General features: G+C 41.3%; 1 protein-coding gene across 1 annotated transcript; it reads left to right on the plus strand.

Annotated features, from left to right (window-relative positions):
• The first annotated feature begins 575 nt into the window (after positions 1-575).
• ajap1 (adherens junctions associated protein 1) lies at positions 576-25,130 on the plus strand. The gene is made up of 4 exons (XM_029664712.2): positions 576-1,323; positions 23,506-23,593; positions 23,751-23,993; positions 25,058-25,130. The coding sequence occupies exons 1-4, from the start codon at positions 576-578 to the stop codon at positions 25,128-25,130; spliced, it is 1,152 nt and encodes a 383-aa protein (XP_029520572.1).
• The last annotated feature ends 65 nt before the right edge of the window (positions 25,131-25,195 follow it).

Raw genomic sequence — 25,195 nt, forward strand, 5'->3', positions numbered from 1 at the left:
TACCTTTAAATTTTCATATTCAAAATCATACTCACATCAAGCCATGTCTAATTCTGACTTTATATTATATGACACCCTTCAGTGCTATTTCGCAGCATAATCTAATTGCCCCTCGGGAATCAAGATGACATTCTATGCTGAATATTATGATCAGCTAAACTAGGCCTGACCTTTTTTAAAATCTTAAATTTTTTTTTTTTTTTACAGTTAATCATGACTGGATTGAAGAACTAAACCTGTAAAATCAAGGATAAATCCTTGCTGCCTTTGACAGCACAGAGCATTATTTTAAAGCCTTAATCTTTGAAAATGTATTAAACTATTTTTTTAGTGTCTGACCTTTGCCATTTCAGGTGCTCAGTTAGTCAGAGAGCAGAATTTTGCCTGAGAGGAAAATTCAGATATGTCTGGATTTTAGTCCTAGATTAGGCCTAATGTGCTTTTTAGTCTAGGATTATGCTTGTTGCATGTCTGGGAAACCAACCCTTCATCTACAAAACTACTACCATCCCTTTTGGTTTAAAATGTGCACCGACGCCATGTCTAAAATGGCCTCTCCTTTTCTCCCCAGTCCGATGTCTGCTCTACGGCCGGGGAGCTGTCTAGGGCGTCAGGTGTGGATCCTCCTGGCCATGACCCACCTCACCCTGGATTTCTCCCTGTGTAGCCCCCTCAGTCAGGGCCTGGGGATCAAGCTCATCCCCAAACCTGTGCCTCGCCCCCGGCCCCACTCGGCGCCCCTCTGGGAAACTCCCAACATTCTCCATTGGAGGACTGTGAGCACTCTGGCTCACCGGCTACTCAACCCCGTTCCACTGCCAGACAGCAGGGGAGGGCCAGTGCCAAAGGTCAGGGGTCAAAAGTACAGGAGACTGGCACACAAAGGACAGCCATGTAAGGAGTGCCGGTTAAAATACACATCCACCGAGGCGGGGGATTCGGCAGCAGCGGTAGGTCTTCCCAGGGGGAGCAAAACAGACGTGGTGAGGTTGTTACGGAGGGCTCGGAGACAGCTGAAATGGGACGCCGACGACAAATCTCAGGATGGCAGGACCACGACTGTGGCTGGATATATCGACTGGGGACCCACAGGGACGGAGGACAACTTTGACGATGGTGAGGGGAAAACGGCAGCCAACTCCACGCTGTCCACCAAGGCCTTGACCACTACTGTGGCCACCACCACCACTACCACCACCAAGAGCCCCCAGAGGACGTTCGCGGTGGTGACCACACCACACCCTAGGATGCTGAGCACCACCAAGGCCAGCATCAGTTTAGGGGAGACTGTCAAACCACCAAAGCCATATGGAGACACACCAGGTAAAACTCCTTTCCTATGTTTTCTATCATGCAATTTCGAAAGTTATTCATCTGTATTTCTATCCTGTTTTAAGTGCAGCTGGATTTGGCATGTCAAGGCTAGTCAGGAAGACAGCAGGAGTGCATCACGTTAGTATACACCCATTGCTAACTGTTTGAAGAAAGATTTTGGCACGAATTGCAGTTGTCTGGGACAGATAAGTAAAGAATGTGTTGAATATTTGTGTAAAATAAGTGAAATATCATTCAGTGATGCAAGTGTTCTTATTTTGACATATCTAGGGTATTGAGAGGGATGGGCCCCTCAAAATTGTTCAACTATTCAAAGCACATCTTCCCTAACCATCGGCCAATTAATATTTTAGGACACTTAATCTTTCCCCTGAATTTAAAGGAGCTGTGACTTAGAGCAAACTGTTTTGTTTTATTCAGCAGTTTTTGTTTTCAGAATAGGCATATGCCATGTTTATACCTCTGTAGTTACATTGCCTATCGTAAGTATTCACCCCCTTAGATTTCTTAACATTTTATTGTGGGATTAAAATGGATTTAATTGTCTTTTTTGTCCACGATCTACACAAAATACTTTAATGTCAAAGTGCTGGAACAATTCTAAATGGAAAAAAATAAATTAAAAAATTTAAAACAAATATATCTTGAGTATTCACACCCATTAATCAACACATGCTAGAAACACTTTGGCAGCGATTACAGCTGTGAGTCTATTTGGGTAAGTCTCTGAGCTTTGCACCCCTGGATTGTGCAATATTTGCAAGTTATTTTTTAAATTCTTCAAGCTTTGTCGACTTGGTTGTTGATGGTTGGTAGACAGCCATTTTCAAGTTTTGTCATAAGATCATCTCCCAGTCTCTGGTGGAAAGCAGACAGTTTTGCCTGAAAAACTCCTCAGTCCTTGATGACGACAAGCATACCCATAACAGGATGCAGCCACCTCCATGCTTGAAAATATGGAGAATTTTGTGTGATGTGGTGTTGGATTTGCCCCAAACATAACAATTTGTATTCAGGACAAAATGTTAATTCCTTTGTTACATTTTTTGCAGTATAACTTAAGTGTCTTGTTGCAAACAGGATGCATGTTAAGAACTACTTTTATTCTGTGCAGGCTTAGATTAGTATTGTAGAGTAACTACAATATTGTTGATCCTATCACAGTCATTAAACTCATACTTTTTTAAATCACCATTGGCCTCATGCAACTCAGTTTGGAAGGATGCCAGTATCTTTGTAGTGACTGGGTGTATTGATACACCCCCTAAAGCCAAATTAATAACTTCACCATGCACAAAGGGATATTCAGCTTTTTTTTTTTTTACCAATCTACCAATTGGTGCCCTTCTTTTGAGGCACTGGAAAACCTCCCTGGTCTTTGTGGTTGAATCTGTGCCTGAAATCCACTACTTGACTGAGGGACCTTACAATTACTTTATGTGTATGTGTGGGGTATAGAGATGGACATTAAAAATCATGTTAACCTTACTAGGGCAGGTGTTCAATCATTTAAAAAAAACATTATGTAACTTTCACAAATTAACAAGTCCAATACAGCAAATGAAAGATAAACATCTTGTTAATCTACCCATCGTGTCCGATTTAAAAAATGCTTTACAGCGAAAGCACAACATTTGATTATGTTAGGTCATAGCCAAGTAAAAAAAACACAGCCATTTTTCCAGCCAAAGAGAGGAGTCACAAAAAGCAGAAATATAGATACAATTAATCACTAACCTTTGATGATCTTCATCAGATGACACTCATAGGACATCATGTTACACAATAAATGTATGTTTTGTTCGATAATGTGCATATTTATATCCAAAAATCTCAGTTTACATTGGCGCGTTATGTGCAGTAATGTTTTGATTCCAAAATACCCGGTGATTTTGCAGAAATACTCATAATAAACATTGATAAAAGATTCAACTGTTATTCACAGAATTAAAGATAGACTTCTGCTTAATGCAACCGCTATGTCAGATTTTTTAAAAACTTTACGGAAAAAGCATAATCTGAGAACGGTGCTCAGAGCCCAATCCAGCCAAAGAAATAGCCACCATTTTGGAGTCAACAGACGTTAGAAAAAACACTATAAATATTCACTTACCTTTGATGATCTTCATCAGAAGGCACTCCCAGGAATCCCAGTTCGACAATAAATGACTGATTTGTTCCATAAAGTCCATCATTTAGCCACTTGTTAGCGTGTTCAGCCCAGTACAAGGCAAAAGATGTATGGAATCAATCTTTAGGATGTTTTTAGAATTTCATTGTCTGAAGAAAAGCACTAGAACGAGAGCAAACTCTGTCGGGGCGCGCGTCACAAGCCTGAGACACCCTGCCAGACCACTGACTCAAAGAGCTCTCATGAGCCCCTCCTTTATAGTAGAATCCTCAACCCATTTTCTAAAGACGGTTGACATTTAGTGGAAGCCCTAGGAAGTGCAACTTCATCCATATCTCACTGTGAATTGAATAGGGACTGGGTTGAAAATCGACCAACCTCAGATTTCTCACTTCCTGTTTGGATTTCTTTTCAGGTTTTTGCCTGCCATATGAGTTCTGTTATACTCACAGACATCATTCAAAGAGTTTTAGAAACGTCAGAGTGTTTTATATCCAATACTAATAATAATATGCATATATTAGCATCTGGGACAGAGTAGGAGGCAGTTCACTCTGGGGAAGCTATTCATCCAAAAGTGAAATGCTGCCCCCTATCCCAAAAAGGGTAACTCATATTATATTAGTCCATGCAACTTATTATGTGATTTGTTAAGCAAATTTCTACTCCCGAACTTATCTAGCCTTGCCATAACAATGTGGGTGAATACTGATACAGAAAAACCAATACATTTCATTTTTTTTATTTTTTTTTATTTTGTAAATATTCATCGAATGTCCATTTCACTTTGACATTATGGTGTATTTTGTGTAGATCAGTGACAATTAATCACAATTAAATCCATTTCAATCCCACCTTGTAACGCAACAAAATGTGAAAGAAATCCAAGGGGGGTGACTTCTTATGATAGGCACTATAGGTCTATTCGTTTATACAGGCATTGTATTACTGTTTTGAAAGTGCTAAATATATTGTGATTTGCAGATAGAGCATTGTTAAATTGTTCTTACCACATGCTTGTGGTACCATGGTATAACTAAATATACAGTACCAGTCAAGGGTTTTTCTTTACTTTTACTATTTTCGATGTTGTAGAATAATAGGGAAGACATCAAACTATGATATAAGTCATATGGAATCATGTAGTAAGTGTTAAACAAATCAAAATATATTTTATATTCTTCAAAGTAGCCACTTTTTGCCTTGATGACAGCTTTGCACACTCTTATCATTCTCTCAACCAGCTTCATGAGGAATGCTTTTCCAACAGTCTTGAAGAAGTTTCCACATATGCTGAGCACTTGTTGGCTGCTTTTCCTTCACTCTGCGGTCCAACTCATCCCAAACCATCTCAATTGGGTTGAGATCGGGTGATTGTGGATGCCAGATCATCTGATACAGCAGTCCATCACTCTCCTTCTTGGTTAAATAGCCCTTACACAGCCTGGAGGTGTGTTGGGTCATTGTCCTGTTGAAAAATAAAAGATAGTCCCACTAAGCGCAAACCAGATGGGATGGTGTATTGCGGCAGAATGCTGTGGTAGCCATGCTGTTAAGGGTGCCTTGAATTCTAAATAAATCACTGACAGTGTCCACAGCAAAGCAACCCCACACCATCTCTGTGTTTCACGGGGGGAACCACACATACGGGAGATAATCTGTTCACCTACTCTGCGCCTCAAAAAGACACGGCGGTTGGAACCAAAAATCTCAAATTTGGACTCATCAGACCAAAGGACAGATTTCCACCGGTCTAATGCTCATTGCTTGTGTTTCTTGGCCCAAGCAAGTCTCTTCTTATGGTGGTTTCTTTGCAGCAATTCGACCATGAAGGCCTGATTCACGTGGTTTCCTATGAACACTTGATGTTGAGATGTCACAACACAACTAATTGGCTCAAACGCATTAAGAAAGAAAGAAATTCCACAAATTAACTTTGAACAAGGCACACCTGTTAATTGAAATTCATTCTCACCTCATGAAGCTGGTTGATAGAATGCCAAGAGTGTGCCAAGACTGGCATCAAGGCAAAGGGTGGCTACTTTGAATAATATTTTGTTTTGATTAACACTTTTATGGTTACTACATGATTCCATATGTGTTATTTCATAGTTTTGATGTCTTCATTATTTTTCTACAGTGTAGAAAATATTTTAAAAATAAGAAAAACCGAGGGCCTTAAGTAAAATGAATGCCATAAAGATTTGCACAATAAGAGAGATATGCACAAACATGACATATATGGCAAACCTGCAACTCCATATTTGGAAGTAATTACACCTGACTTTTGGCAGGGATTTGACGACAAGAAAAAGACAAGAATTTTACCCACAAAGAAAAAAAGTGATTACGATAGAAAGCGATTTGTAGTCGTAAAATCCCAGCCAAAAGTCAGGTGACATAAGTGCTTCCAAATATGGAGTTGCAGGTTTGCCATATCTGTCATGTTTGTGCATACCTCTCCTATGTGCAAATCTTTATGCCAGTCATTTTACTTAAGGCCCTCGATTTACATATACAAATCAAATGGTGTTTGTTTGTTAATAGTGAATTGCATTTGTGGATAGTGATTTACATTTGTGGAAAGTGATTTATATTTGTGGATTGGTGATTTACATTTGCGAATTCATTTGACGTGATATTGATCCCATATTAAATGTTGTTACCGATTACTGTCCATTTGATGTACAAAGTAATGTGTGATTTTATGGTCTCTCCAAGTCTCTCCATGCCGCGAACACATGAAGTTGACTGGCTATGCACATTAGATTTACCATTTAATGAAATCAACGAAGAGGCTCTGCTTCTTTAATGGACTATGCAGGTGGCAGTAAAACCAGAGTGAGGTTTAATGATGTATGACCTAGCACTATGTTAACTGACTTGTCCCATTGGGTAAATTTACATGAATGTCATACAATCACGTTCCCACTGCAGAGGGCAACCAAAGGGTCCGCTGGAATATATTGACCACTAAACTGTACAAGTGTTAAAACATCTCAAGACATTGTAGACTATGGACATTTGGCCAGATGTGGTAAATGCCAATACATAACTATACAGTAGGATGATGTCATTGAACATACAGTGCCTTCAGAAAGTATTCATACCCCTTGACTTGTTCCACATTTTGTTATGTTACAGACTGAATTCAGAATGGATTAAATATTTGTTTTTCTCACCAATCTACACAGAATACCCCATAATCACAAAGTGAACACATGTTTTTAGAAATTTTTGCACATTTATTGAAAATGAAATACACAAATCTCATTTACATATGTATTCACACCCCTGAGTCAATACATGTTAGAATCACCTTTGGCAGCAATTACAGCTGTGAGTGTTTCTGGGTAAGTCTCTGAGAGCTTTGACCACCTGGATTGTACAATATTTGCACATTATTATGTTTCAAATCCTTCAAGCTCTGTCAAGTTGGTTGTTGATTATTGCTAGACAGCCATTTTCAAGTCTTGCTATCAATTTTCAAGCTGATTGAAGTCAAAACTGTTACTCGGCCACTCAAGAACATTCAACGTCATCTTGGTAAGAAACTCCAGTGTATATTTGGCTTTGTGTTTTAGATTATTGTCCTGCTGAAAGATGAATTTGTCTCCCAGTGTCTGTTGGAATGCAGAGAGAACCATGTTTTCCTCTAGGATTTTGCCTGTGCTTAGCTCTATTCTGTTTAGTTTTATCTATAAGAATATTTTGAAGATAAATACACAACGCAGAGGATGAGAGGACGAGAGTACTAATGGTCAATAGGTAATTGTCAATGTAAATACTTGGTCTTCAGTTTAACACCTGTTTAGAATCTGTGGAATGTCAGTCCTGGACTCAGAACTACATGTGCCATGTGGTCTGTACATTGAGTCTGGAGCAGGATACTTATTATTGTTATTTGGCCATTGGCCCAGGTGCACTGCAAGGACTTCTGATTGGTCAACCCAAGGCTAGGGTGGGGGGTTATAAATGGCATCCTGTTCCTTTGTTCTGTGGAGAAAAGCTGAGGGGGAGGCTAAACATCTACCTCCCAGCATAACAGCTATGATTTGTCCTTCTCAGATAAATCTATTTTTCTCCCCCTGATTTGCTTTGGACTTCAACTGCTAACATATCCTAAAAAACTCCCTAATCCTTGCTGATGACAAGCATACCAATAACATGATGCAGCCACCACCATGCTTAAAAATATGAAGAGTGGTACTTAGTGATGTGTTGTGTTGGATTTGCCCCAAACATAATGCTTTGTATTCAGGACATTAAGTTAATTTGTTTGCCACATTTTTTGCAGTTTTGATTTAGTGCCTTATTGCAAAGAGCATGCATGTTTTGGAATATTTTCATTCAGTACAGGCTTACTTATTTTCTCTCTGTCATTTAGGTTAGTAAACACTCAGTGTTTTCCTATCACAGCCATTACACTCTAATTGTTTTAAAGTCACCATTGGCATCCTGGTTAAATCCCTCAGTGGTTTCCTTCCTCTCCGGCAACTGAGTTAGGAAGGTTGCCTGTATCTTCACGGTGACTGGGTGTATTGATACACCATCCAAAGTGTAATTACATATTCAACGTATGCTTTTGTTATTTCCTTGCAGGCATTGGAAAACCTCCCTGGTCTTTGTGGTTGAATCTGTGTTTGATATTCAATTTTCCATTGAGGGACCTTACAGATAATTGAATGTGTGGGGTACAGTGATGAGGTAATCATTCAAAAATAATGTTAAACACTATTATTGCACTAAGAGGGAGTCCATGCAACGTAATAGTGTATGTGACTTATTATGCACATTTAAACTCATTAACTTATCTAGGCTTGCCATATCATAAGGGTTGAATACTTATTGACTCAAGACATTTTAGCTTTTCATTTTTAACAACAACAAAAACATCTCAAAAGACAATTCCACTTCGACATTATGGGGTACTGTGTGTAGACCAGTAACACACAATTTCAATTTAATCCATTTTACATTCAGGCTGTTACACAACAAAATGTTGAAAACGTTAATTGGTGTGAATACTTTCTGAAGGCACTATATGGCATAGTTAAATGGGAAACTGCCATACTTCTACAGTAGACTATATCTTAACTTTTAGCTTTGACCCAGTGGTACAGATGTTTCAATTCATATGAACCCAGCCCCATCCAGACCTACTCAGCTGGATTTTCTCAGACTGTGCAGAACACGCACTCATGACTCCATTCTATGTGCACCAAAGTTACAATCTGTTTGTCTGAAGTGCCTTTTGAAAGTCTTAACACTGTAAGATCATATTTTATAACTTAGCTAGCCATGTAGGCAATAGAATAAGCTTTCAAATGATGCACACCTGACCCATATTGCAATTTATAATGGTATGTTTTTGGATTACGTAAACAACAACAGTAATTGTGTGTTGGTGGGGATGCAGGGCTGTGTTCGAAACAAAAGACTACCAGCATGCTTATGTTACTCAATGGCAAATCTAGGAGAGCTCAAAAAAGTACCTTATAATTGAAGAGTGTATGTTCTAAGTTTAGGTTTAAAACAAATAACAACTGTCCATTTTTCCTGGTGGATCAGAAAAAGTGTGTCCTTGATTTGGTTAACACCACATAGTACTGTGGTTCGTCCTTTACAAGTTGCAGCTTACTGCAGCACAGCTTGCATGGTGCCACAGAATTATATGGCACGTTATTTAAGAATCGGCTATTGTAACCACTAAAGCTAGTTAGAGCTAGTTTGACCAGCAGAGGGGATCTTTGAGAAGCATTTAATTGCCTTCAATAGTGGCTGTGCTAGAGAATTTAGGAGCTTTTTTGTAAGAACATAGTATATGGGACTGATTTTAAGAAATTGTGCTTAATTAATATGATTAATATTGTTGTTTCTATTCCAAGAAAAATGGAAAACCCTCAGGGTTTCCGTTAGGATGAAAGGATGAGGCTACAATACTAAGAGCATAACATTTCCACACCCTAATTGTAGTCTAACCAATACCCAAATGGAGATTCAGTGAAAATAAAAAATCTCATTGATTTATCAAGACCAGTCCCCATGCTTGTCTCAGAGCAGCGTGAAAAGGTGCTAAAATAGTTGACCACAGTGAGTAGGCTATTACTTCAAATGCTCTTTAAATAAATAAGACCTACACCACTTTTAACAGCACATTACTGAACACTAGTGAGACTCATGTCGCCTACGGTAGGCCTACAGTATATCAGAATATTTTTTGTTCAATGACGTGACCGCCAATAATTACATATGGGTCTGCCGTGGCGGCCGGCACTGGTATCAAATCTGTAGCAACGCATCTTGCACTGTGATGCAGTGTCTTAGACCGTTGCGCCGATCAGGAGGGCTATTATAATGCTGTACATGGTGTCCAGGTCAAGATAACCAAAACATGTCTTTATTAAAGTATATCATAAAGAATGTTGGTACTTATTTATTTTGATCCAAGCCATGAATGAGTGAGTTACTCAGCTTTATGTAGGTGCCGGGCTATATGACTGTGCCATCAACTTGATAATATTTAACGATATTTTGTAGGTTATTTTGTTTTCAAAAAAACAAAAGTGAGAGATTGTAATCTGAATAAAGGACATTATAATATTTGTAAAGGCCAAAACATTTATTTCTGATTTTAGAGAGAGCGAAACGCTGGGCCAATTGTGCACCGCCCTATGGGACTCCCAATCACGGTTGGATGTGATACATAATAATAATAATACTTTTTGTTGTATTATTTGTTTTGTCTTTTCTGGTGGATTATACTGAAATTGCAACCATTCACAGCCGGTTGTGATACAGCCAACCTAACTAAGAAATTAAAATAAGAAACTGTCAAATGCATTTATTTTCAGCAAAATTAACATGTGTAAATATTTGTATGAACATAACAAGATTCAACAACTGAGACAAAAACTAAACAAGTTCCACAGACATGTGACTAACAGAAATGGAATTATGTGTCCCTGAGCAAAAAGGGGGGGGGTCAAAATCAAAAGTAAAAGTCAGTATCTGCTGTGGCCACCAGCAGCATTAAGTACTGCAGTGCATCTCCTCATCATGGACTGCACGCACCATATTTGCCAGATCTAGCTGTGAGATGTTACCCCACTCTTCCACCAAGGCACCTGCAAGTCCCCAGACATTTCTGGAGGGAATGGCCCTAGCACTCACCCTCCAATCCAACAGGTCCCAAACGTGCTCAATGGGATTGAGATCCGGGCTCTTTGCTGGCCATGGCAGAACACTCGTCAGTGAAGAGCACTTTTTCCCAGTCCTGTCTGGTCTAGCGACAGTGGGTTTGTGCCCATAGGCAACGTTGTTGCCAGTGATGTGTGGTGAGGACCTGCCTTACAACAGACCTACAAGCCCTCAGTCAAGCTTCTCTCAGCCTATTGCAGACAGTCTGAGCACTGATGGAGGGATTGTGCGTTCCTGGTGTAACTTTGGCAGTTGTTGTTGCCATCCTGTACCTGTCCCGCAGGTGTGATGTTCGGCTGTACTGATCCTGTGCAGGTGTTGTTACATGTGGTCTGCCACTGCGGTGACAATCAGCTGTCCGTCTTGTCTCCCTGTAGCGCTGTCTTAGGCGTCTCACAGTACAGACATTACAATTTATTGCCCTGGCCACATCTGCAGTCCTCATGCCTCCTTGCAGCATGCCTAAGGCATGTCCACACAGATGAGCAGGGATCCTGGGCATCTTTCTTTTGGTGTTTTTCAGAGTCAGTAGAAAGGCTTCTTTAGTGCCCTAAGTTTTCATAACTGTGACCTTAATTGCCTACCGTCTGTAAGCTTTTAGTGTCATAACAACCATTGCATGTTAATTAATTGTTTCTGGTTCATTGAACAAGCATAGGAAACCAAGTTTAAACCCTTTAAAATGAAGAACTGTGAAGTTATTTGAATTTTTACTAATTATCTTTGAAAGTCAGGGTCTGAAAAAGGGACGTTTCTTTTTTTGATGAGTTTATAATTCTAAATTAATAATAATAATAATTGCTTTGTTTAACAAATAACAATATTTTGGATATTATTTTGTTTTCAAATAACGTAAAATTAGCAAGAAAAAGGACATTCTTGAACATGTGGTGAGACATTGCTACTAATTTCTAAATAAAGGCAGTTTGTTATTTAGAATGATTCTGTTTTTAGAGGGAGAGAAACCAAAAACCTACAGTCATCTCATGGGTCTCCCAGTCAAGGCCAGCACAGATATTTAACCAGCATCTGTAGCAACATAGCTTGCACTGCGATGCAGTGTCTTAGACCGGCATTCAGGCACTGTACAACGTGACTGGTCGGGAGTAGGCTACAGAACTACAGTAAGACAAAAATAATCCTAACATTTCCACACCCTGATTGTAGTCTAAGTTTCTCCTAGAATAAAAACCTTAGTGTAACAACAGTTTAGTAAGTAATACTGAAGTCGTGTGTAAAAACAGTTTTAGTAAGTAATACTGAAGTTGTGCACAATTATCAGTTTCTATTTAGGTATATGTCACCCATTCATTGTCAGTTAGAGACACAGTAGCGCCATGGGACCCAAAAGCATAATCAGTGCTCTATCTCCCCCTTGTGCTGGTCTGGAGCAATGAAGTAGTGACGCAGGGTACCGTACTAAACCACAAGTCCCGCAGCATAATCTTAAAACTTTTTGTGGAGCAACCACTGTAATTTGTTCCTGAATATATACTGCAAATCAGTTTCACAAAAAATGTCTAACAATTTTCTGGCTCATGAATAGCTATGACTAAGGTCACTTTTTTGTGATACTGGCATATTTATCAGCATGTTCCACATTTTTGCCTAATCACACATGGTTCCCAACCCATATCTCCACAGATGGCCAGGTTTGGAGTCAGTTTGTGCACACCAGTAAGGCAGCAGATTGCTCGGTTTCAAACATTGTTACAATTAGTACGCACTTTGGATCCTCATACCCAGCAGCGTAGTCCATCACCGGACACACACAGGATTTATACAGCTGAAAATAAGCACATTAACCAAGATCCTTACATAGGTAGATTCTGCAGGCTCTACCTACTAGTGATCTAATGCCACCTTCCAAGGTCATGTGTTCATCCAGAGTGAAACCAAGGTATTTATAGAGCACAATGTAGAATAATGGGGTTGTACCAAAACAATAGTTGTGTGCACTTCTCTGCACTCCCTTCTTTATGAAATGATCAATCTGGGTCTTCTCTTGATTTAATGCTAGTCTCCATTTATTACACCATCAATTAACAATATTCAACATATTCTGGAGGTCATCTTCGGTCTCTGCAAGGAGAACTATGTCAGCAGCATACAACAAGATGGAATATATCCGCAACTTCAACACCAAGTTTAGCATGTTTGATTTGTAGGCCATTGGCACAGGTCACTTTAATAATGTTTACATATTGTTTTACCCACTTCATATGTATATACTGTATTCTGGCTCTGTAACTACTCCTGTAGACACCTTTACTGTTCATATACTGTCCATATCTATACACACAATCATATACATGCACTGTATATATTTACATTCCAGGCTCTGACAATGCTCATTCTAATAGTTATATATTTCGCATTATCTTGGGGATTTGCATGTATTGTTTTGTATTATTAGGTATTACTGCATTATTGGGGCTAGGAAAATAAGCATTTTGCTACACCCGCAAAAACATCTGCAAAATACAGTTGAAGTCGGAAGTTTACATACACCTTGGCCAACTACATTTAAACTCAGTTTTTCACAATTCCTGATATTTAATCCTAATTAGAATTCCCTGTCTGAGATCAGTTAGGATCACCACTTTATTTTAAGAATGTGAAATGTCAGAATAATAGTAGAGAGAATGATTTATTTCAGCTTTAATTTATTTCATCGCATTCTCAATGGGTCAGAATTTACACACACTCAATTACTATTTGGTAGCATTGCCTTTAAATTGTTAAACTTGGGTCAAACAATTTGGGTAGCCTTCCACAAGCTTCCCACAATAAGTTGGGAGAATTTTGACCCATTCCTCCTGACAGAGCTGGTGTAACGGAGTCAGGTTTGTAGGCCTCCTTGCTCACACACGCTTTTTCAGTTCTGCCCAAAATGTTCTATAGGATTGAGGTCAGGGCTTTGTGATGGCCACTCCAATACCTTGACTTTTTTGTCCTTAAGCCATTTTGACACAACTTTGGAAGTGTGCTTGGGGTCATTGTCCATTTGGAAGACCCATTTGTGACCAAGCTTTAACTTCCTGACTGATGTCTTGAGATATTGATTCAATATATCCACATAATTTTCCTCCCTCATGATGCCATCTATTTTGTGAAGTGCACCAGTCCCTCCCGCAGCAAAGCACCCCCACAACATGATGCTGCCACCCCCTGTGCTTCATGGTTGGGATGATGTTCTTCGGCTTGCAAGCCTCCCCCTTTTTCATCCAAACATAACGATTGTCATTATGGACAAACAGTTATAATTTTGTTTCATCAGACCAGAGGACATTACTCCAAAAAGTACGATCTTTGTCCCCATGTGCAGTTGCAAACCGTAGTCTGTTTTTTTATGGCGGTTTTGGAGCATTGGCTTCTCCCTTGCTGAGCGGCCTTTCAGGTTATGTCGATATAGGACTCATTTTACTGTGGATATAGATACTTTTGTACCTGTTTCCTCCAATATCTTCACAAGGTCATTTGCTGTTGTTCTGGGATTGATTTGCACATTTCGCACCAAAGTACGTTCATCTCTAGGAGACAGAACGCGTCTCCTACCTGAGCGGTATGACGGCTGCGTGGTTCCATGGTGTTTATACTTGCGTACTATTGTTTGTACAGATGAACGTGGTACCTTCAGGCGTTTGGAATTTGCTCCCAAGGATGAACCAGACTTGTGGAGGTCTACAATTGTGGGCTCTTAGCTGATTTCTTTCAATTTTCCCATGATGTCAAGCAAAGAGGCACTGCTTGAAGGTAGGTCTGGAACTACATCCACAGGTACACCTCCAATTGACTTGAAATGATGTCAATTAGCCTATCAGAAGCTTCTAAAGCCATGACATCATTTTCTGGACATTTCCAAGCTGTTTAAAGGCACAGCCAACTTAGTGGATGTAAACATCTGTCCCACTGGAGTTGTGATACAGTGAATTATAAGTGAAATAATCTGTCTGTCAACAATTGTTGGAAAAGTTACTTGTGTCATGCACAAAGTAGATGTCCTAACCGACTTGCCAAAACTATAGTTTGTTAACAAGAAATTGGTTGAGTGGTTGAAAAATTAGTTTTAATGACTCCAACCTAAGTGTTTGTAAACTTCCTACTTCAACTGTAAGTGTACGTAACCAATATAATTTAAATAGATTAAATGTAATATCAGTGAAGCACCTAGGTGCCCAGCAACAAGCTCTGACAATATTTGTGTATTTGCCTTTTTCTGATCATTATTCTTTAGTGATCCTGTGGCCCACTGTGGGAAGTAGATTTAAGCCTCCAGATGCTGGCTGATTGTTCCCGGTGATGTTGTGCTAGCTCCGCTCAGCTCTCTCAAAGCCGCGCAGATGGAGCTGTCAGCTTCATTATGGATATGAGATGATTAAAACTGCCGTCCATCCTCCTGGCTGATCGCTCAAGTCTCCGTATCGCGTTCTGAAGTCGAGAGGTAAAACGAGGCAGTGGAGTCAATAAGTAAAAATGAAATCCCACCAAAAATGTGATGAATGCATCGAAAATGTATAGAACCTGCTGCAGCTGCTAATTCAGGTCTTGTTATCACACTCTGAAGAGGTGAGGTGAAACGAACAGTCAGTTAAATAAGCAAGTCCAGAATCCACCCGAGGGACATATAAAATGTACGTTATGTACAGTACTCGAGTGCTGCAGTTAGGTATCTATTTTTAAAGAGGTGTGCAAATTTGGCAAACGCCACGCCACCAATGCTACATTGTGACCTCTGAGAGCCTTGTAGAGGTGTAGGCTACAATAGAGTGAGAGGCTCTTCAGGCAGAAAGAGAGAAACTTTCCCCACTGGTTACCATGGCAATCTAATAATCTCACCATTACTCTATATTTACTCTCGATAAGCTGGGTAAAAATGAATTTTCTTCCCGAGCGTTAAATCTGGACTTAAATGCTGATGCCCGGTGACAGCCATGCAGAGTCGAGCCTTCTGATTTATAGAAACTCGGCCAAGAAGAGATGAAGAGTAGCCAGAATGAACAGATGCTGTTTTACTTCATGTTTCCAATGCACAGCTCTTTCATGGCTGACATCTCCTCTGAGAGGAAAAGGTGCACTATTGGCAAGCGACCATTTTAAAAACCTTTTGTTGTTTCTGTATTGGCTAGCTATAACACCTTATTCATCCAAACAGGTCAGGAGATAGCAAATTGTTCCTTTACCCAATGTCAACTAGAAATATGAGGTGTTGGTGTACCTATTTTAGAATTCAATCTCTAACGTCATTTGTTTGTTTTACACAAATTCAGACAGCATGAAGAAACATCAATATCAAGTCCGATAATTGAGTGGGGAGGATATGCCAGGGAAAACGGTTGAATACATCACACTCATAAAACTTTCTCTCTGTTATGTAGTCCCACTTGTTGGTGGCAATCCCCTTTCTGTACTTAAAAAGTGACTGCCTATACAAAGCATTGATTCAATGAAGAAATTGACCAAATCAAATCAAATCAAATCAAATTGTATTTGTCACATACACATGGTTAGCAGATGTTAATGCGAGTGTAGCGAAATGCTTGTGCTTCTAGTTCCGACAATGCAGTGATAACCAACAAGTAATCTAACTAACAATTCTAAAACTACTGTCTTATACACAGTGTAAGGGGATAAAGAATATGTACATAAGGATATATGAGTGAGTGATGGTACAGAGCAGCATACAGTAGATGGTATCGAGTACAGTATATACATATGAGATGAGTATGTAGACAAAGTAAACAAAGTGGCATAGTTAAAGTGGCTAGTGATACATGTATTACATAAGGATGCAGTCGATGATGTAGAGTACAGTATATACGTATGCATATGAGATGAATAATGTAGGGTAAGTAACATTATATAAGGTAGCATTGTTTAAAGTGGCTAGTGATATATTTACATCATTTCCCATCAATTCCCATTATTAAAGTGGCTGGAGTTGGGTCAGTGTCAATGACAGTGTGTTGGCAGCAGCCACTCAATGGTGGCTGTTTAACAGTCTGATAGCCTTGAGATAGAAGCTGTTTTTCAGTCTCTCAGTCCCAGCTTTGATGCACCTGTACTGACCTCGCCTTCTGGATGATAGCGGGGAGAACAGGCAGTGGTTCGGTGGTTGATGTCCTTGATGATCTTTATGGCCTTCCTGTAACATCGGGTGGTGTAGGTGTCCTGGAGGGCAGGTAGTTTGCCCCGGTGATGCGTTGTGCAGACCTCACTACCCTCTGGAGAGCCTTACGGTTGAGGGCGGAGCAGTTGCCGTACCAGGCGGTGATACAGCCCGCCAGGATGCTCTCGATTGTGCATCTGTAGAAGTTTGTGAGTGCTTTTGGTGACAAGCCGAATTTCTTCAGCCTCCTGAGGTTGAAGAGGCGCTGCTGCGCCTTCTTCACGACGCTGTCAGTGTGAGTGGACCAATTCAGTTTGTCTGTGATGTGTATGCCGAGGAACTTAAAACTTGCTACCCTCTCCACTACTGTTCCATCGATGTGGATAGGGGGTGTTCCCTCTGCTGTTTCCTGAAGTCCACAATCATCTCCTTAGTTTTGTTGACGTTGAGTGTGAGGTTATTTTCCTGACACCACACTCCGAGGGCCCTCACCTCCTCCCTGTAGGCCGTCTCGTCGTTGTTGGTAATCAAGCCTACCACTGTTGTGTCGTCCGCAAACTTGATGATTGAGTTGGAGGCGTGCGTGGCCACGCAGTCGTGGGTGAACAGGGAGTACAGGAGAGGGCTCAGAACGCACCCTTGTGGGGCCCCGTGTTGAGGATCAGCGGGGAGGAGATGTTGTTGCCTACCCTCACCACCTGGGGGCGGCCCGTCAGGAAGTCCAGTACCCAGTTGCACAGGGCGGGGTCGAGACCCAGGGTCTCGAGCTTGATGACGAGCTTGGAGGGTACTATGGTGTTGAATGCCGAGCTGTAGTCGATGAACAGCATTCTCACATAGGTATTCCTCTTGTCCAGGTGGGTTAGGGCAGTGTGCAGTGTGGTTGAGATTGCATCGTCTGTGGACCTATTTGGGCGGTAAGCAAATTGGAGTGGGTCTAGGGTGTCAGGTAGGGTGGAGGTGATATGGTCCTTGACTAGTCTCTCAAAGCACTTCATGATGACGGAAGTGAGTGCTACGGGGCGGTAGTCGTTTAGCTCAGTTACCTTAGCTTTCTTGGGAACAGGAACAATGGTGGCCCTCTTGAAGCATGTGGGAACAGCAGACTGGTATAGGGATTGATTGAATATGTCCGTAAACACACCGGCCAGCTGGTCTGCGCATGCTCTGAGGGCGCGGCTGGGGATGCCGTCTGGGCCTGCAGCCTTGCGAGGGTTAACACGTTTAAATGTCTTACTCACCTCGGCTGCAGTGAAGGAGAGACCGCATGTTTTCGTTGCAGGCCGTGTCAGTGGCACTGTATTGTCCTCAAAGCGGGCAAAAAGTTATTTAGTCTGCCTGGGAGCAAGACATCCTGGTCCGTGACTGGGCTGGGTTTCTTCTTGTAGTCCGTGATTGACTGTAGACCCTGCCACATGCCTCTTGTGTCTGAGCCATTGAATTGAGATTCCACTTTGTCTCTGTACTGACGCTTAGCTTGTTTAATAGCCTTGCGGAGGAATAGCTGCATTGTTTATATTCGGACATGTTACCAGACACCTTGCCCTGATTAAAAGCAGTGGTTCGCGCTTTCAGTTTCACGCGAATGCTGCCATCAATCCACGGTTTCTGGTTTGGGAATGTTTTTATCGTTGCTATGGGAACGACATCTTCGACGCACGTTCTAATGAACTCGCACACCGAATCAGCGTATTCGTCAATATTTTCATCTGACGCAATACGAAACATGTCCCAGTCCACGTGATGGAAGCAGTCTTGGAGTGTGGAGTCAGCTTGTTCTGACCAGCGTTGGACAGACCTCAGCGTGGGAGCCTCTTGTTTAAGTTTCTGCCTGTAGGCAGGGATCAACAAAATGCAGTCGTGGTCAGCTTTTCCGAAAGGGGCGGGGCAGGGCCTTATATGCGTCGCGGAAGTTAGAGTAACAATGATCCAAGGTTTTACCACCCCTGGTTGCGCAATCGATATGCTGATAAAATTTAGGGAGTCTTGTTTTCAGATTAGCTTTGTTAAAATCCCCAGCTACAATGAATGCAGCCTCCGGATAAATGGTTTCCAGTTTGCAAAGAGTTAAATAAAGTTCGTTCAGAGCCATCGATGTGTCTGCTTGGGGGGGATATATACGGCTGTGATTATAATCGAAGAGAATTCTCTTGGAAGATAATGCGGTCTACATTTGATTGTGAGGAACTCTAAATCAGGTGAACAGAAGGATTTGAGTTCCTGTATGTTTCCTTCATCACACCATGTCTCGTTAGTCATGAGGCATACGCCCCCGCCGCTCTTCTTACCAGAAAGATGTTTGTTTCTGTCGGCGCGATGCGTGGAGAAACCCGTTGGCTGCACCGCATCGGATAGCGTCTTCCCAGTAAGCCATGTTTCCGTGAAGCAGAGAACATTGCAGTCTCTGATGTCCCTCTGGAATGCTACCCTTGCTCGGATTTCATCAACCTTGTTGTCAAGAGACTGGACATTGGCACGAAGAATGCTGGGGAGTGGTGCGCGATGTGCCCTTGTCCGGAGTCTGACCAGAAGACCGCTACGTTTCCCTCTTTTTCGGAGTCGTTTTCTTGGGTCGCTGCATGCGATCCATTCCGTTGTCCTGTTTGTAAGGCAGAACACAGGATCCGCGTCGCGGAAAACATATTCTTGGTCGTACTGATGGTGAGTTGACGCTGATCTTATATTCAGTAGTTCTTCTCGACTGTATGTAATGAAACCTAAGATGACCTGGGGTACTAATGTAAGAAATAACACGTAAAAAAACAAAAAACTGCATAGTTTCCTAGGAAAGCGACGCGAACCACAAAGTGTAAGTAGGATAATTTTGGTCATATAGTCAGCCTCATCTTAAAGTTTGAAACATCCGTGCATCACAACAGGTAAATTCAGTTTAGGTGTTAATTTGACGATGTTCATTTGCCAACTAACATGGGGTGAACAGCTGCAGTGATTGCTCTCTATCCAATAGCATAGAGAGTGAGACAGACCTGCCCAGCAGCTCCGACTTTGTTTCGATAAGACAAAACATTGCAAATTCTTTTACTTGAGAAATACTGCACCAAAACCTTAATTAGATGTCAAATTGCGCAACTAAAACATCATTGGAAAAACCATAAAAACAAACCACAGATTTCTTGAGTTATCTTAGATTAATTCTGCGTAGAATCGATCAGGAAACACACCTCCAAGACTGAAATCTTGTTTTTCTAATGAGCAACTGAAAGACACACGTGCCAATCGGTGTTCAGTGGCTCTTTAACACTAGAATAAGTATTTCATAGCCAACTGTCCCCAAATGAAGTACAGGAATGCATGACAACTGCATTTACTGGTAAGTAACAAAATCAGCGGAACTTGAGCAAGAGTCTGACCAAATCTCCTCGACTGTTAAAGTTTGCTATCTAGAGTGATTGAATTATGCAATGCTGCCTTTGACATTGGGAGAAAAGGTGTGTGGAATAATTGGCTCTGATCTCGCTCTCTCTCTCTCTCTCTCTCTGTCTCTCTCTCTCTCTCTCTCTCTCTCTCTCTTCAGAAGCACCCTCTCTTCTTCTGTAAGTGTTTTAGATTGCTCGGTGACTCAGTGGAAATCAGGTCAGATTGACACTTTGACACCAGCGTTAATTGGCAATTGTGAGCCATCAGCAGGCTTCGACAGAAGGTTTCCCCTGCCCCATCTCTCCCATCCCTCCCCGCTCAGGTACCACATTTGGGAGGATGGATTGGAGAGGGGCCACGGGGAAGAGCGGAGGGGATAAGGGGGTTAAGTCTCACTGCATGTCAACCCTCACACTCTCCAGGAAGTTTAATGCATTATAAATGAGGGACAGATTCCGTACATTTGCAATGGGTGGGAGGAAGGGAGGGTTGGCTTGCTCTCGACAACATATCCATTCAAAAATGAGGGCTATTCCCACATTTTTCATGAGTTTTAATGCTGCTAGCGGACGTGGGCTGTACAGAGGCATTAGGCCTTAATGCTCAATGGCCATTTAGAATGATTGCCTTATAGCTTCAAATAACTCCTTGCTTAGAAACTGAGTTCCACATATTTTTCCTTTGCTCGGCAATGCTTTTGTTATTGAGGCCATCTTGGGAGGACAAACCCGCTCAAAAGCAGTTCCGGCACAAATGGTCTGATAACAGTTTAAAATCAATGCCCACAAGCAATTCAAATAGCCAGGCTATGAAATTGAGCAAAGGTCAAGGGTCCCCTGTGATGGGAAGCTAAGCCAATGTCCATTTATAGGGGAGAACACAGTTTCTGGTTCAAAAGTGGATGGCTTCATTACTAAATGCACTGTTTGCTTCCGGTACCATTTTCAGATTGACGTCAGTGTTCCATTTCGTTTTCAAGGTTGGCAGTATGTTTTTTGTTGTTGTTGCCAATTAAGAGCTATAGTGCTGCTAGATTTTTATCAACTGGCTGTGGAGTTTTGCCACAGGCTTTTATCCACTACTGTTTATTTAACTGGATGTGCATACACATAGGTACTGTACAGTATATATGTATGTTAAGGTCAATGTGTTTGATAAACTATTTACATCTGTTGCTGATATTATATTCTATTGTTCCCCTACTGGGCTGGGCTAGGTAGTCTTTAATAAAGGGAGATAGTGAGATTTTCTTAAAATGCCATGCTTGTCAATGGCATGTTCATCAAACTGTCAAGACCATGAAGGTGAAAACCTCATTTATTTCTCTCCGGGAGCCTTGGTGTGCCCCAAACTCTGCTGACACAGGGGTCAGTAGCTCTTTCTGTCCATCTCTTATTCTCTCTCTTTCCCATTCTCACACCCCCTCTCTTTGTCTGGCACTGATTCTTCCAAACAAAACCTAACCCAGCACCTCTAAAGCAAGGGTGATTTTTCAGCCTCACTGCTAGAGCACAATGAGTTTGAGCTAGCAGGACCAATTCTTTCAGTTCTGGACAGGGATAGAGAATCATCTGGGCTGTCTCCCGGGTGTGTCAGTGGAATCATTATCTGACATTATCTTGTCTTGTTAATGCACTGCCCTAAAAGTAGGTTATAATGAGACCTAAGACTGTATTTGTATGGTCAGGGCTTCAGCCTGATATGAATTTGGTATAAGCTGGAAATCTCTGCCAGAGAAGCCTTTCATGCCGACATGAATGTAAAACGAAACAATTCTCCATGGAGACGTGGGCTATCGATCCATGATCTATTATCCATGAGCTTGGACAGGTGTTCATTTATTACTCCACACTTTCAACTTAAGCCTTGATGTCAGCCAGGAAGGGAGGCATGGGAGTGAGCAAGAGAGAAAATGCAAATGACTGCCAGATAAGTTAATGTGTCTTTGCTGCAGAGGGACTGATTGCGGCGAAGGAAGTGAGGCATTCCTGAGACAGCCAGAGAAATCATGAATCCAAGGTTGACCTGGCTGCTTTGTGCCCTGCCCACAGAAGTTTGTTATCCAAGGGAATGTATATGCACAATGAGGGAGCTAGCATTTTACAATGACTGAGTGGCCGCTCCTTTTGAGCTATCCCGAAGACTAACTAGACTGAATCAGCAGACAATCACCTGGCTGATGAGGGTTTGGATGTATGGGCCCGTAAGGACGTTTTCATCATGAACAACTTGGCGGTCTGCTGCATGTGGCCCACTCATTGCTGGTGAATTCCCCCCCCTTCCCAACCCCACACCACCTCATCATACTGTATGTCGACCATAGAGAGAAATCTGTGGTGCTGACATGTACTGTGTCTGTGTCTGTAGATGACCTTATTCCTCCTAAACTGAGGGATCAGCACCTTGCAGGGTTCTCCAGGGTTTAAGTAAAACAATACAGTGTTTTGTAGTTCAGTCATACGGAATTATTCGAACCAGCGAAACATCTGGAAGTCCGCATTTGTTTTTCGGCGTTGTGCAAAAGCAAGGCTGCGATTGGTGGATGGAGACTCATGGTTGGAGGTTTGTGTCACAATAAGCAGAGAGGGGTGACCACTGTGAACCATGTTATATGCCCTGTAGAAATGTGCAAATGTTTTTGTTTGTTCTTATTAGCGCCTTGATACACATGAATTGATATTGTGGCGGATGTTTTTTCAAAATTCTAAATATGTTACAGGATCCTAGGCTTATTATATTTTTGACAAAAACTTCTGTAATTGGAGAAAGTAACGGGAAAGTAATGCTGCTTTGAAAGTTGGTGACCCCAATTTTGAGTTGGAACATAGCTAACCCAAAATATGAACTTAAAAACTGTCTGGGTTCATCAAAAACAGCTTAGGCATGGATAACATGTGCATTTGTATTTGAACTGAACTATTGGTTATTTTGAGGTAAAGACTTTGAGATTAAGTTATGACAATTGAAAAGTATTAGTGCTTTGAATTCACTTTGAATCAGGGAAGAGTTAAGAAACTCAAAGTGAGGTTTAAGGTTCCCACCAGTTCAGGAGAAGTTGTAAAATTGTTGTACAAAAATAGATAACTAATCTAATATGCAGGTGGTTGGCTTTGATTAAATACTTTATAGATCTGTTAAATAATGAAGAGAGAATGATCAATACCTTCACAGATATCTTCCTCTGACCTTGAGTAGATTGCCCTTGGTGTTATGTGGAGCGCATATGGTTTTTCAAAAACATCCTTAAAATGTTAGTAGTTTTCTGTAACATGGCAAATTACTACCAGCCTTTAAAACCGTTCCATTCGTGACTAAGCTCTTCTTTGTGTTTTGTGTCCTTCTTTCTTTGCAGGTCTGGCAGTTCACCAGATTATTACAATCACTGTGTCTCTCATTATGGTCATTGCAGCCTTGATAACTACACTTGTCCTTAAAAACTGGTAGGAAAGATTCCTTTACTTTGCAATTACTTCCTGACACACACACAACACATCGCTTTTGAAAGTTTCAATTAGGCTTTTACCAGAGCCACTCATCCACAGTGGTACAAGGTATGATTTTATGTTTGTTTCTTGTCTTTGGTACGTGTTTTTGTAGCTGTGTACAGTCGGGGAATGGCCGTCACAGTAGCCATCAGCGGAAGGTCCACCAGCAGGAGGAGAGCTGTCAGAACCTGACCGACTTCACCCCTGCCCGCGTGCCCAACAAAGTGGACATCTTCACCGCCTACAACGACAGCCTGCAGTGCTCGCGCGAGTGTGTGCGCACCGCCGTGCCCGTCTACACAGACGAGATGATCCAGCAGACCCCTATATACAAGACCACCTATAACGGAAATAGGTACACCGGCTTTAAATCGCTCTCAGCGCTAGGTTTCTGGGTCAGTTTGATCACTGTTTGTGTAAGTGCTTCCTTCTCACTTTTGGGTTGGTTATTATGAGCAGTGCTGGGGTCGTTACTCAAAAAAGCAAATATATTACCTGTAACTCGTTACTTCTTTAAACAATAACAAATTACTTTACTTATTACTCACTGGGAAAAGTAAAAAGTTACCCCCCAAAATGTTGCGCATCCTCACACAATGTAAACGTTACATAGGCCCTATACACCAACACAAGTAGCCTAATAATGAGCAACACAAAAAAGAGGGGTATAGGGCAGTATTTCTGCTACATACCCAGCTACAAGCTTTTTTAGCTTTCACAGCCTGTCCTCCTCAAAACAAGCCTTGATTGTTTGGATGATGTAGGCCTACAGTCATCTTCAGCAGGAGTGGTCAGGCCTTGGGGTTCTTTCGCTATGAATTTTGTCTTGGCGTGTTGCTTTTGAAGGTGCTTCAAGAGATTGGAGGTTGCGTTTCTAGCAGTGGAAAAGTGTTTCTCTCCTGGGCACAGTTTACATTTTACAGTTATATTCTTGTCATTTTGTCATCCTACCAAATCAAAATAATGGGAGTACTTCCATGCTGAGAAACAATGTTTTAAATGCCACTTTTCAACTAAAACGGTCAGTACTGTAGTAGGGCATGCGTGCATGAACAGGAACTTGGTGAGAGGACGACAGAATAATCATCACATATAATAACTATAATAGGAATAGGATACCTACTGTATCTTTGATCAATAACTGTAATATTGTTTCTCAAATTGGTACAGTACTACGTTATATTACTCGTTACCGCAAAAAGTAATAATATTAATGTAACGCATTACCCCCAACACTGATTATGAGTCGGGACAGGAGTTTCTCCTGGTATAATCACATATTTCGGAAAAAGTCCTTGCCCTAAATGGTGTAAATCCTCTTTTTGTAAGTGGTATTGTTTTCCTTGCAAAGTACCTCTATACAGTGTCTCCTGGACTCAGGCTCTCATTATCTTTGTGTCTCAATCCTTTGTCCTACAGACCTTCTCCCACTGAAAGGCAGCTGATTCCTGTGGCCTTTGTGTCAGAGAAGTGGTTCGAGATCTCCTGCTGACTATCTGAAGCCTTTTTTACATCACGTCGATGGAACAAACTTCCTGAATTTATGCTCTGGTGAGT

The sequence above is a fragment of the Oncorhynchus nerka genome, linkage group LG7 (assembly GCF_034236695.1).
Source record: "Oncorhynchus nerka isolate Pitt River linkage group LG7, Oner_Uvic_2.0, whole genome shotgun sequence".
Taxonomy (NCBI): domain Eukaryota; kingdom Metazoa; phylum Chordata; class Actinopteri; order Salmoniformes; family Salmonidae; genus Oncorhynchus; species Oncorhynchus nerka.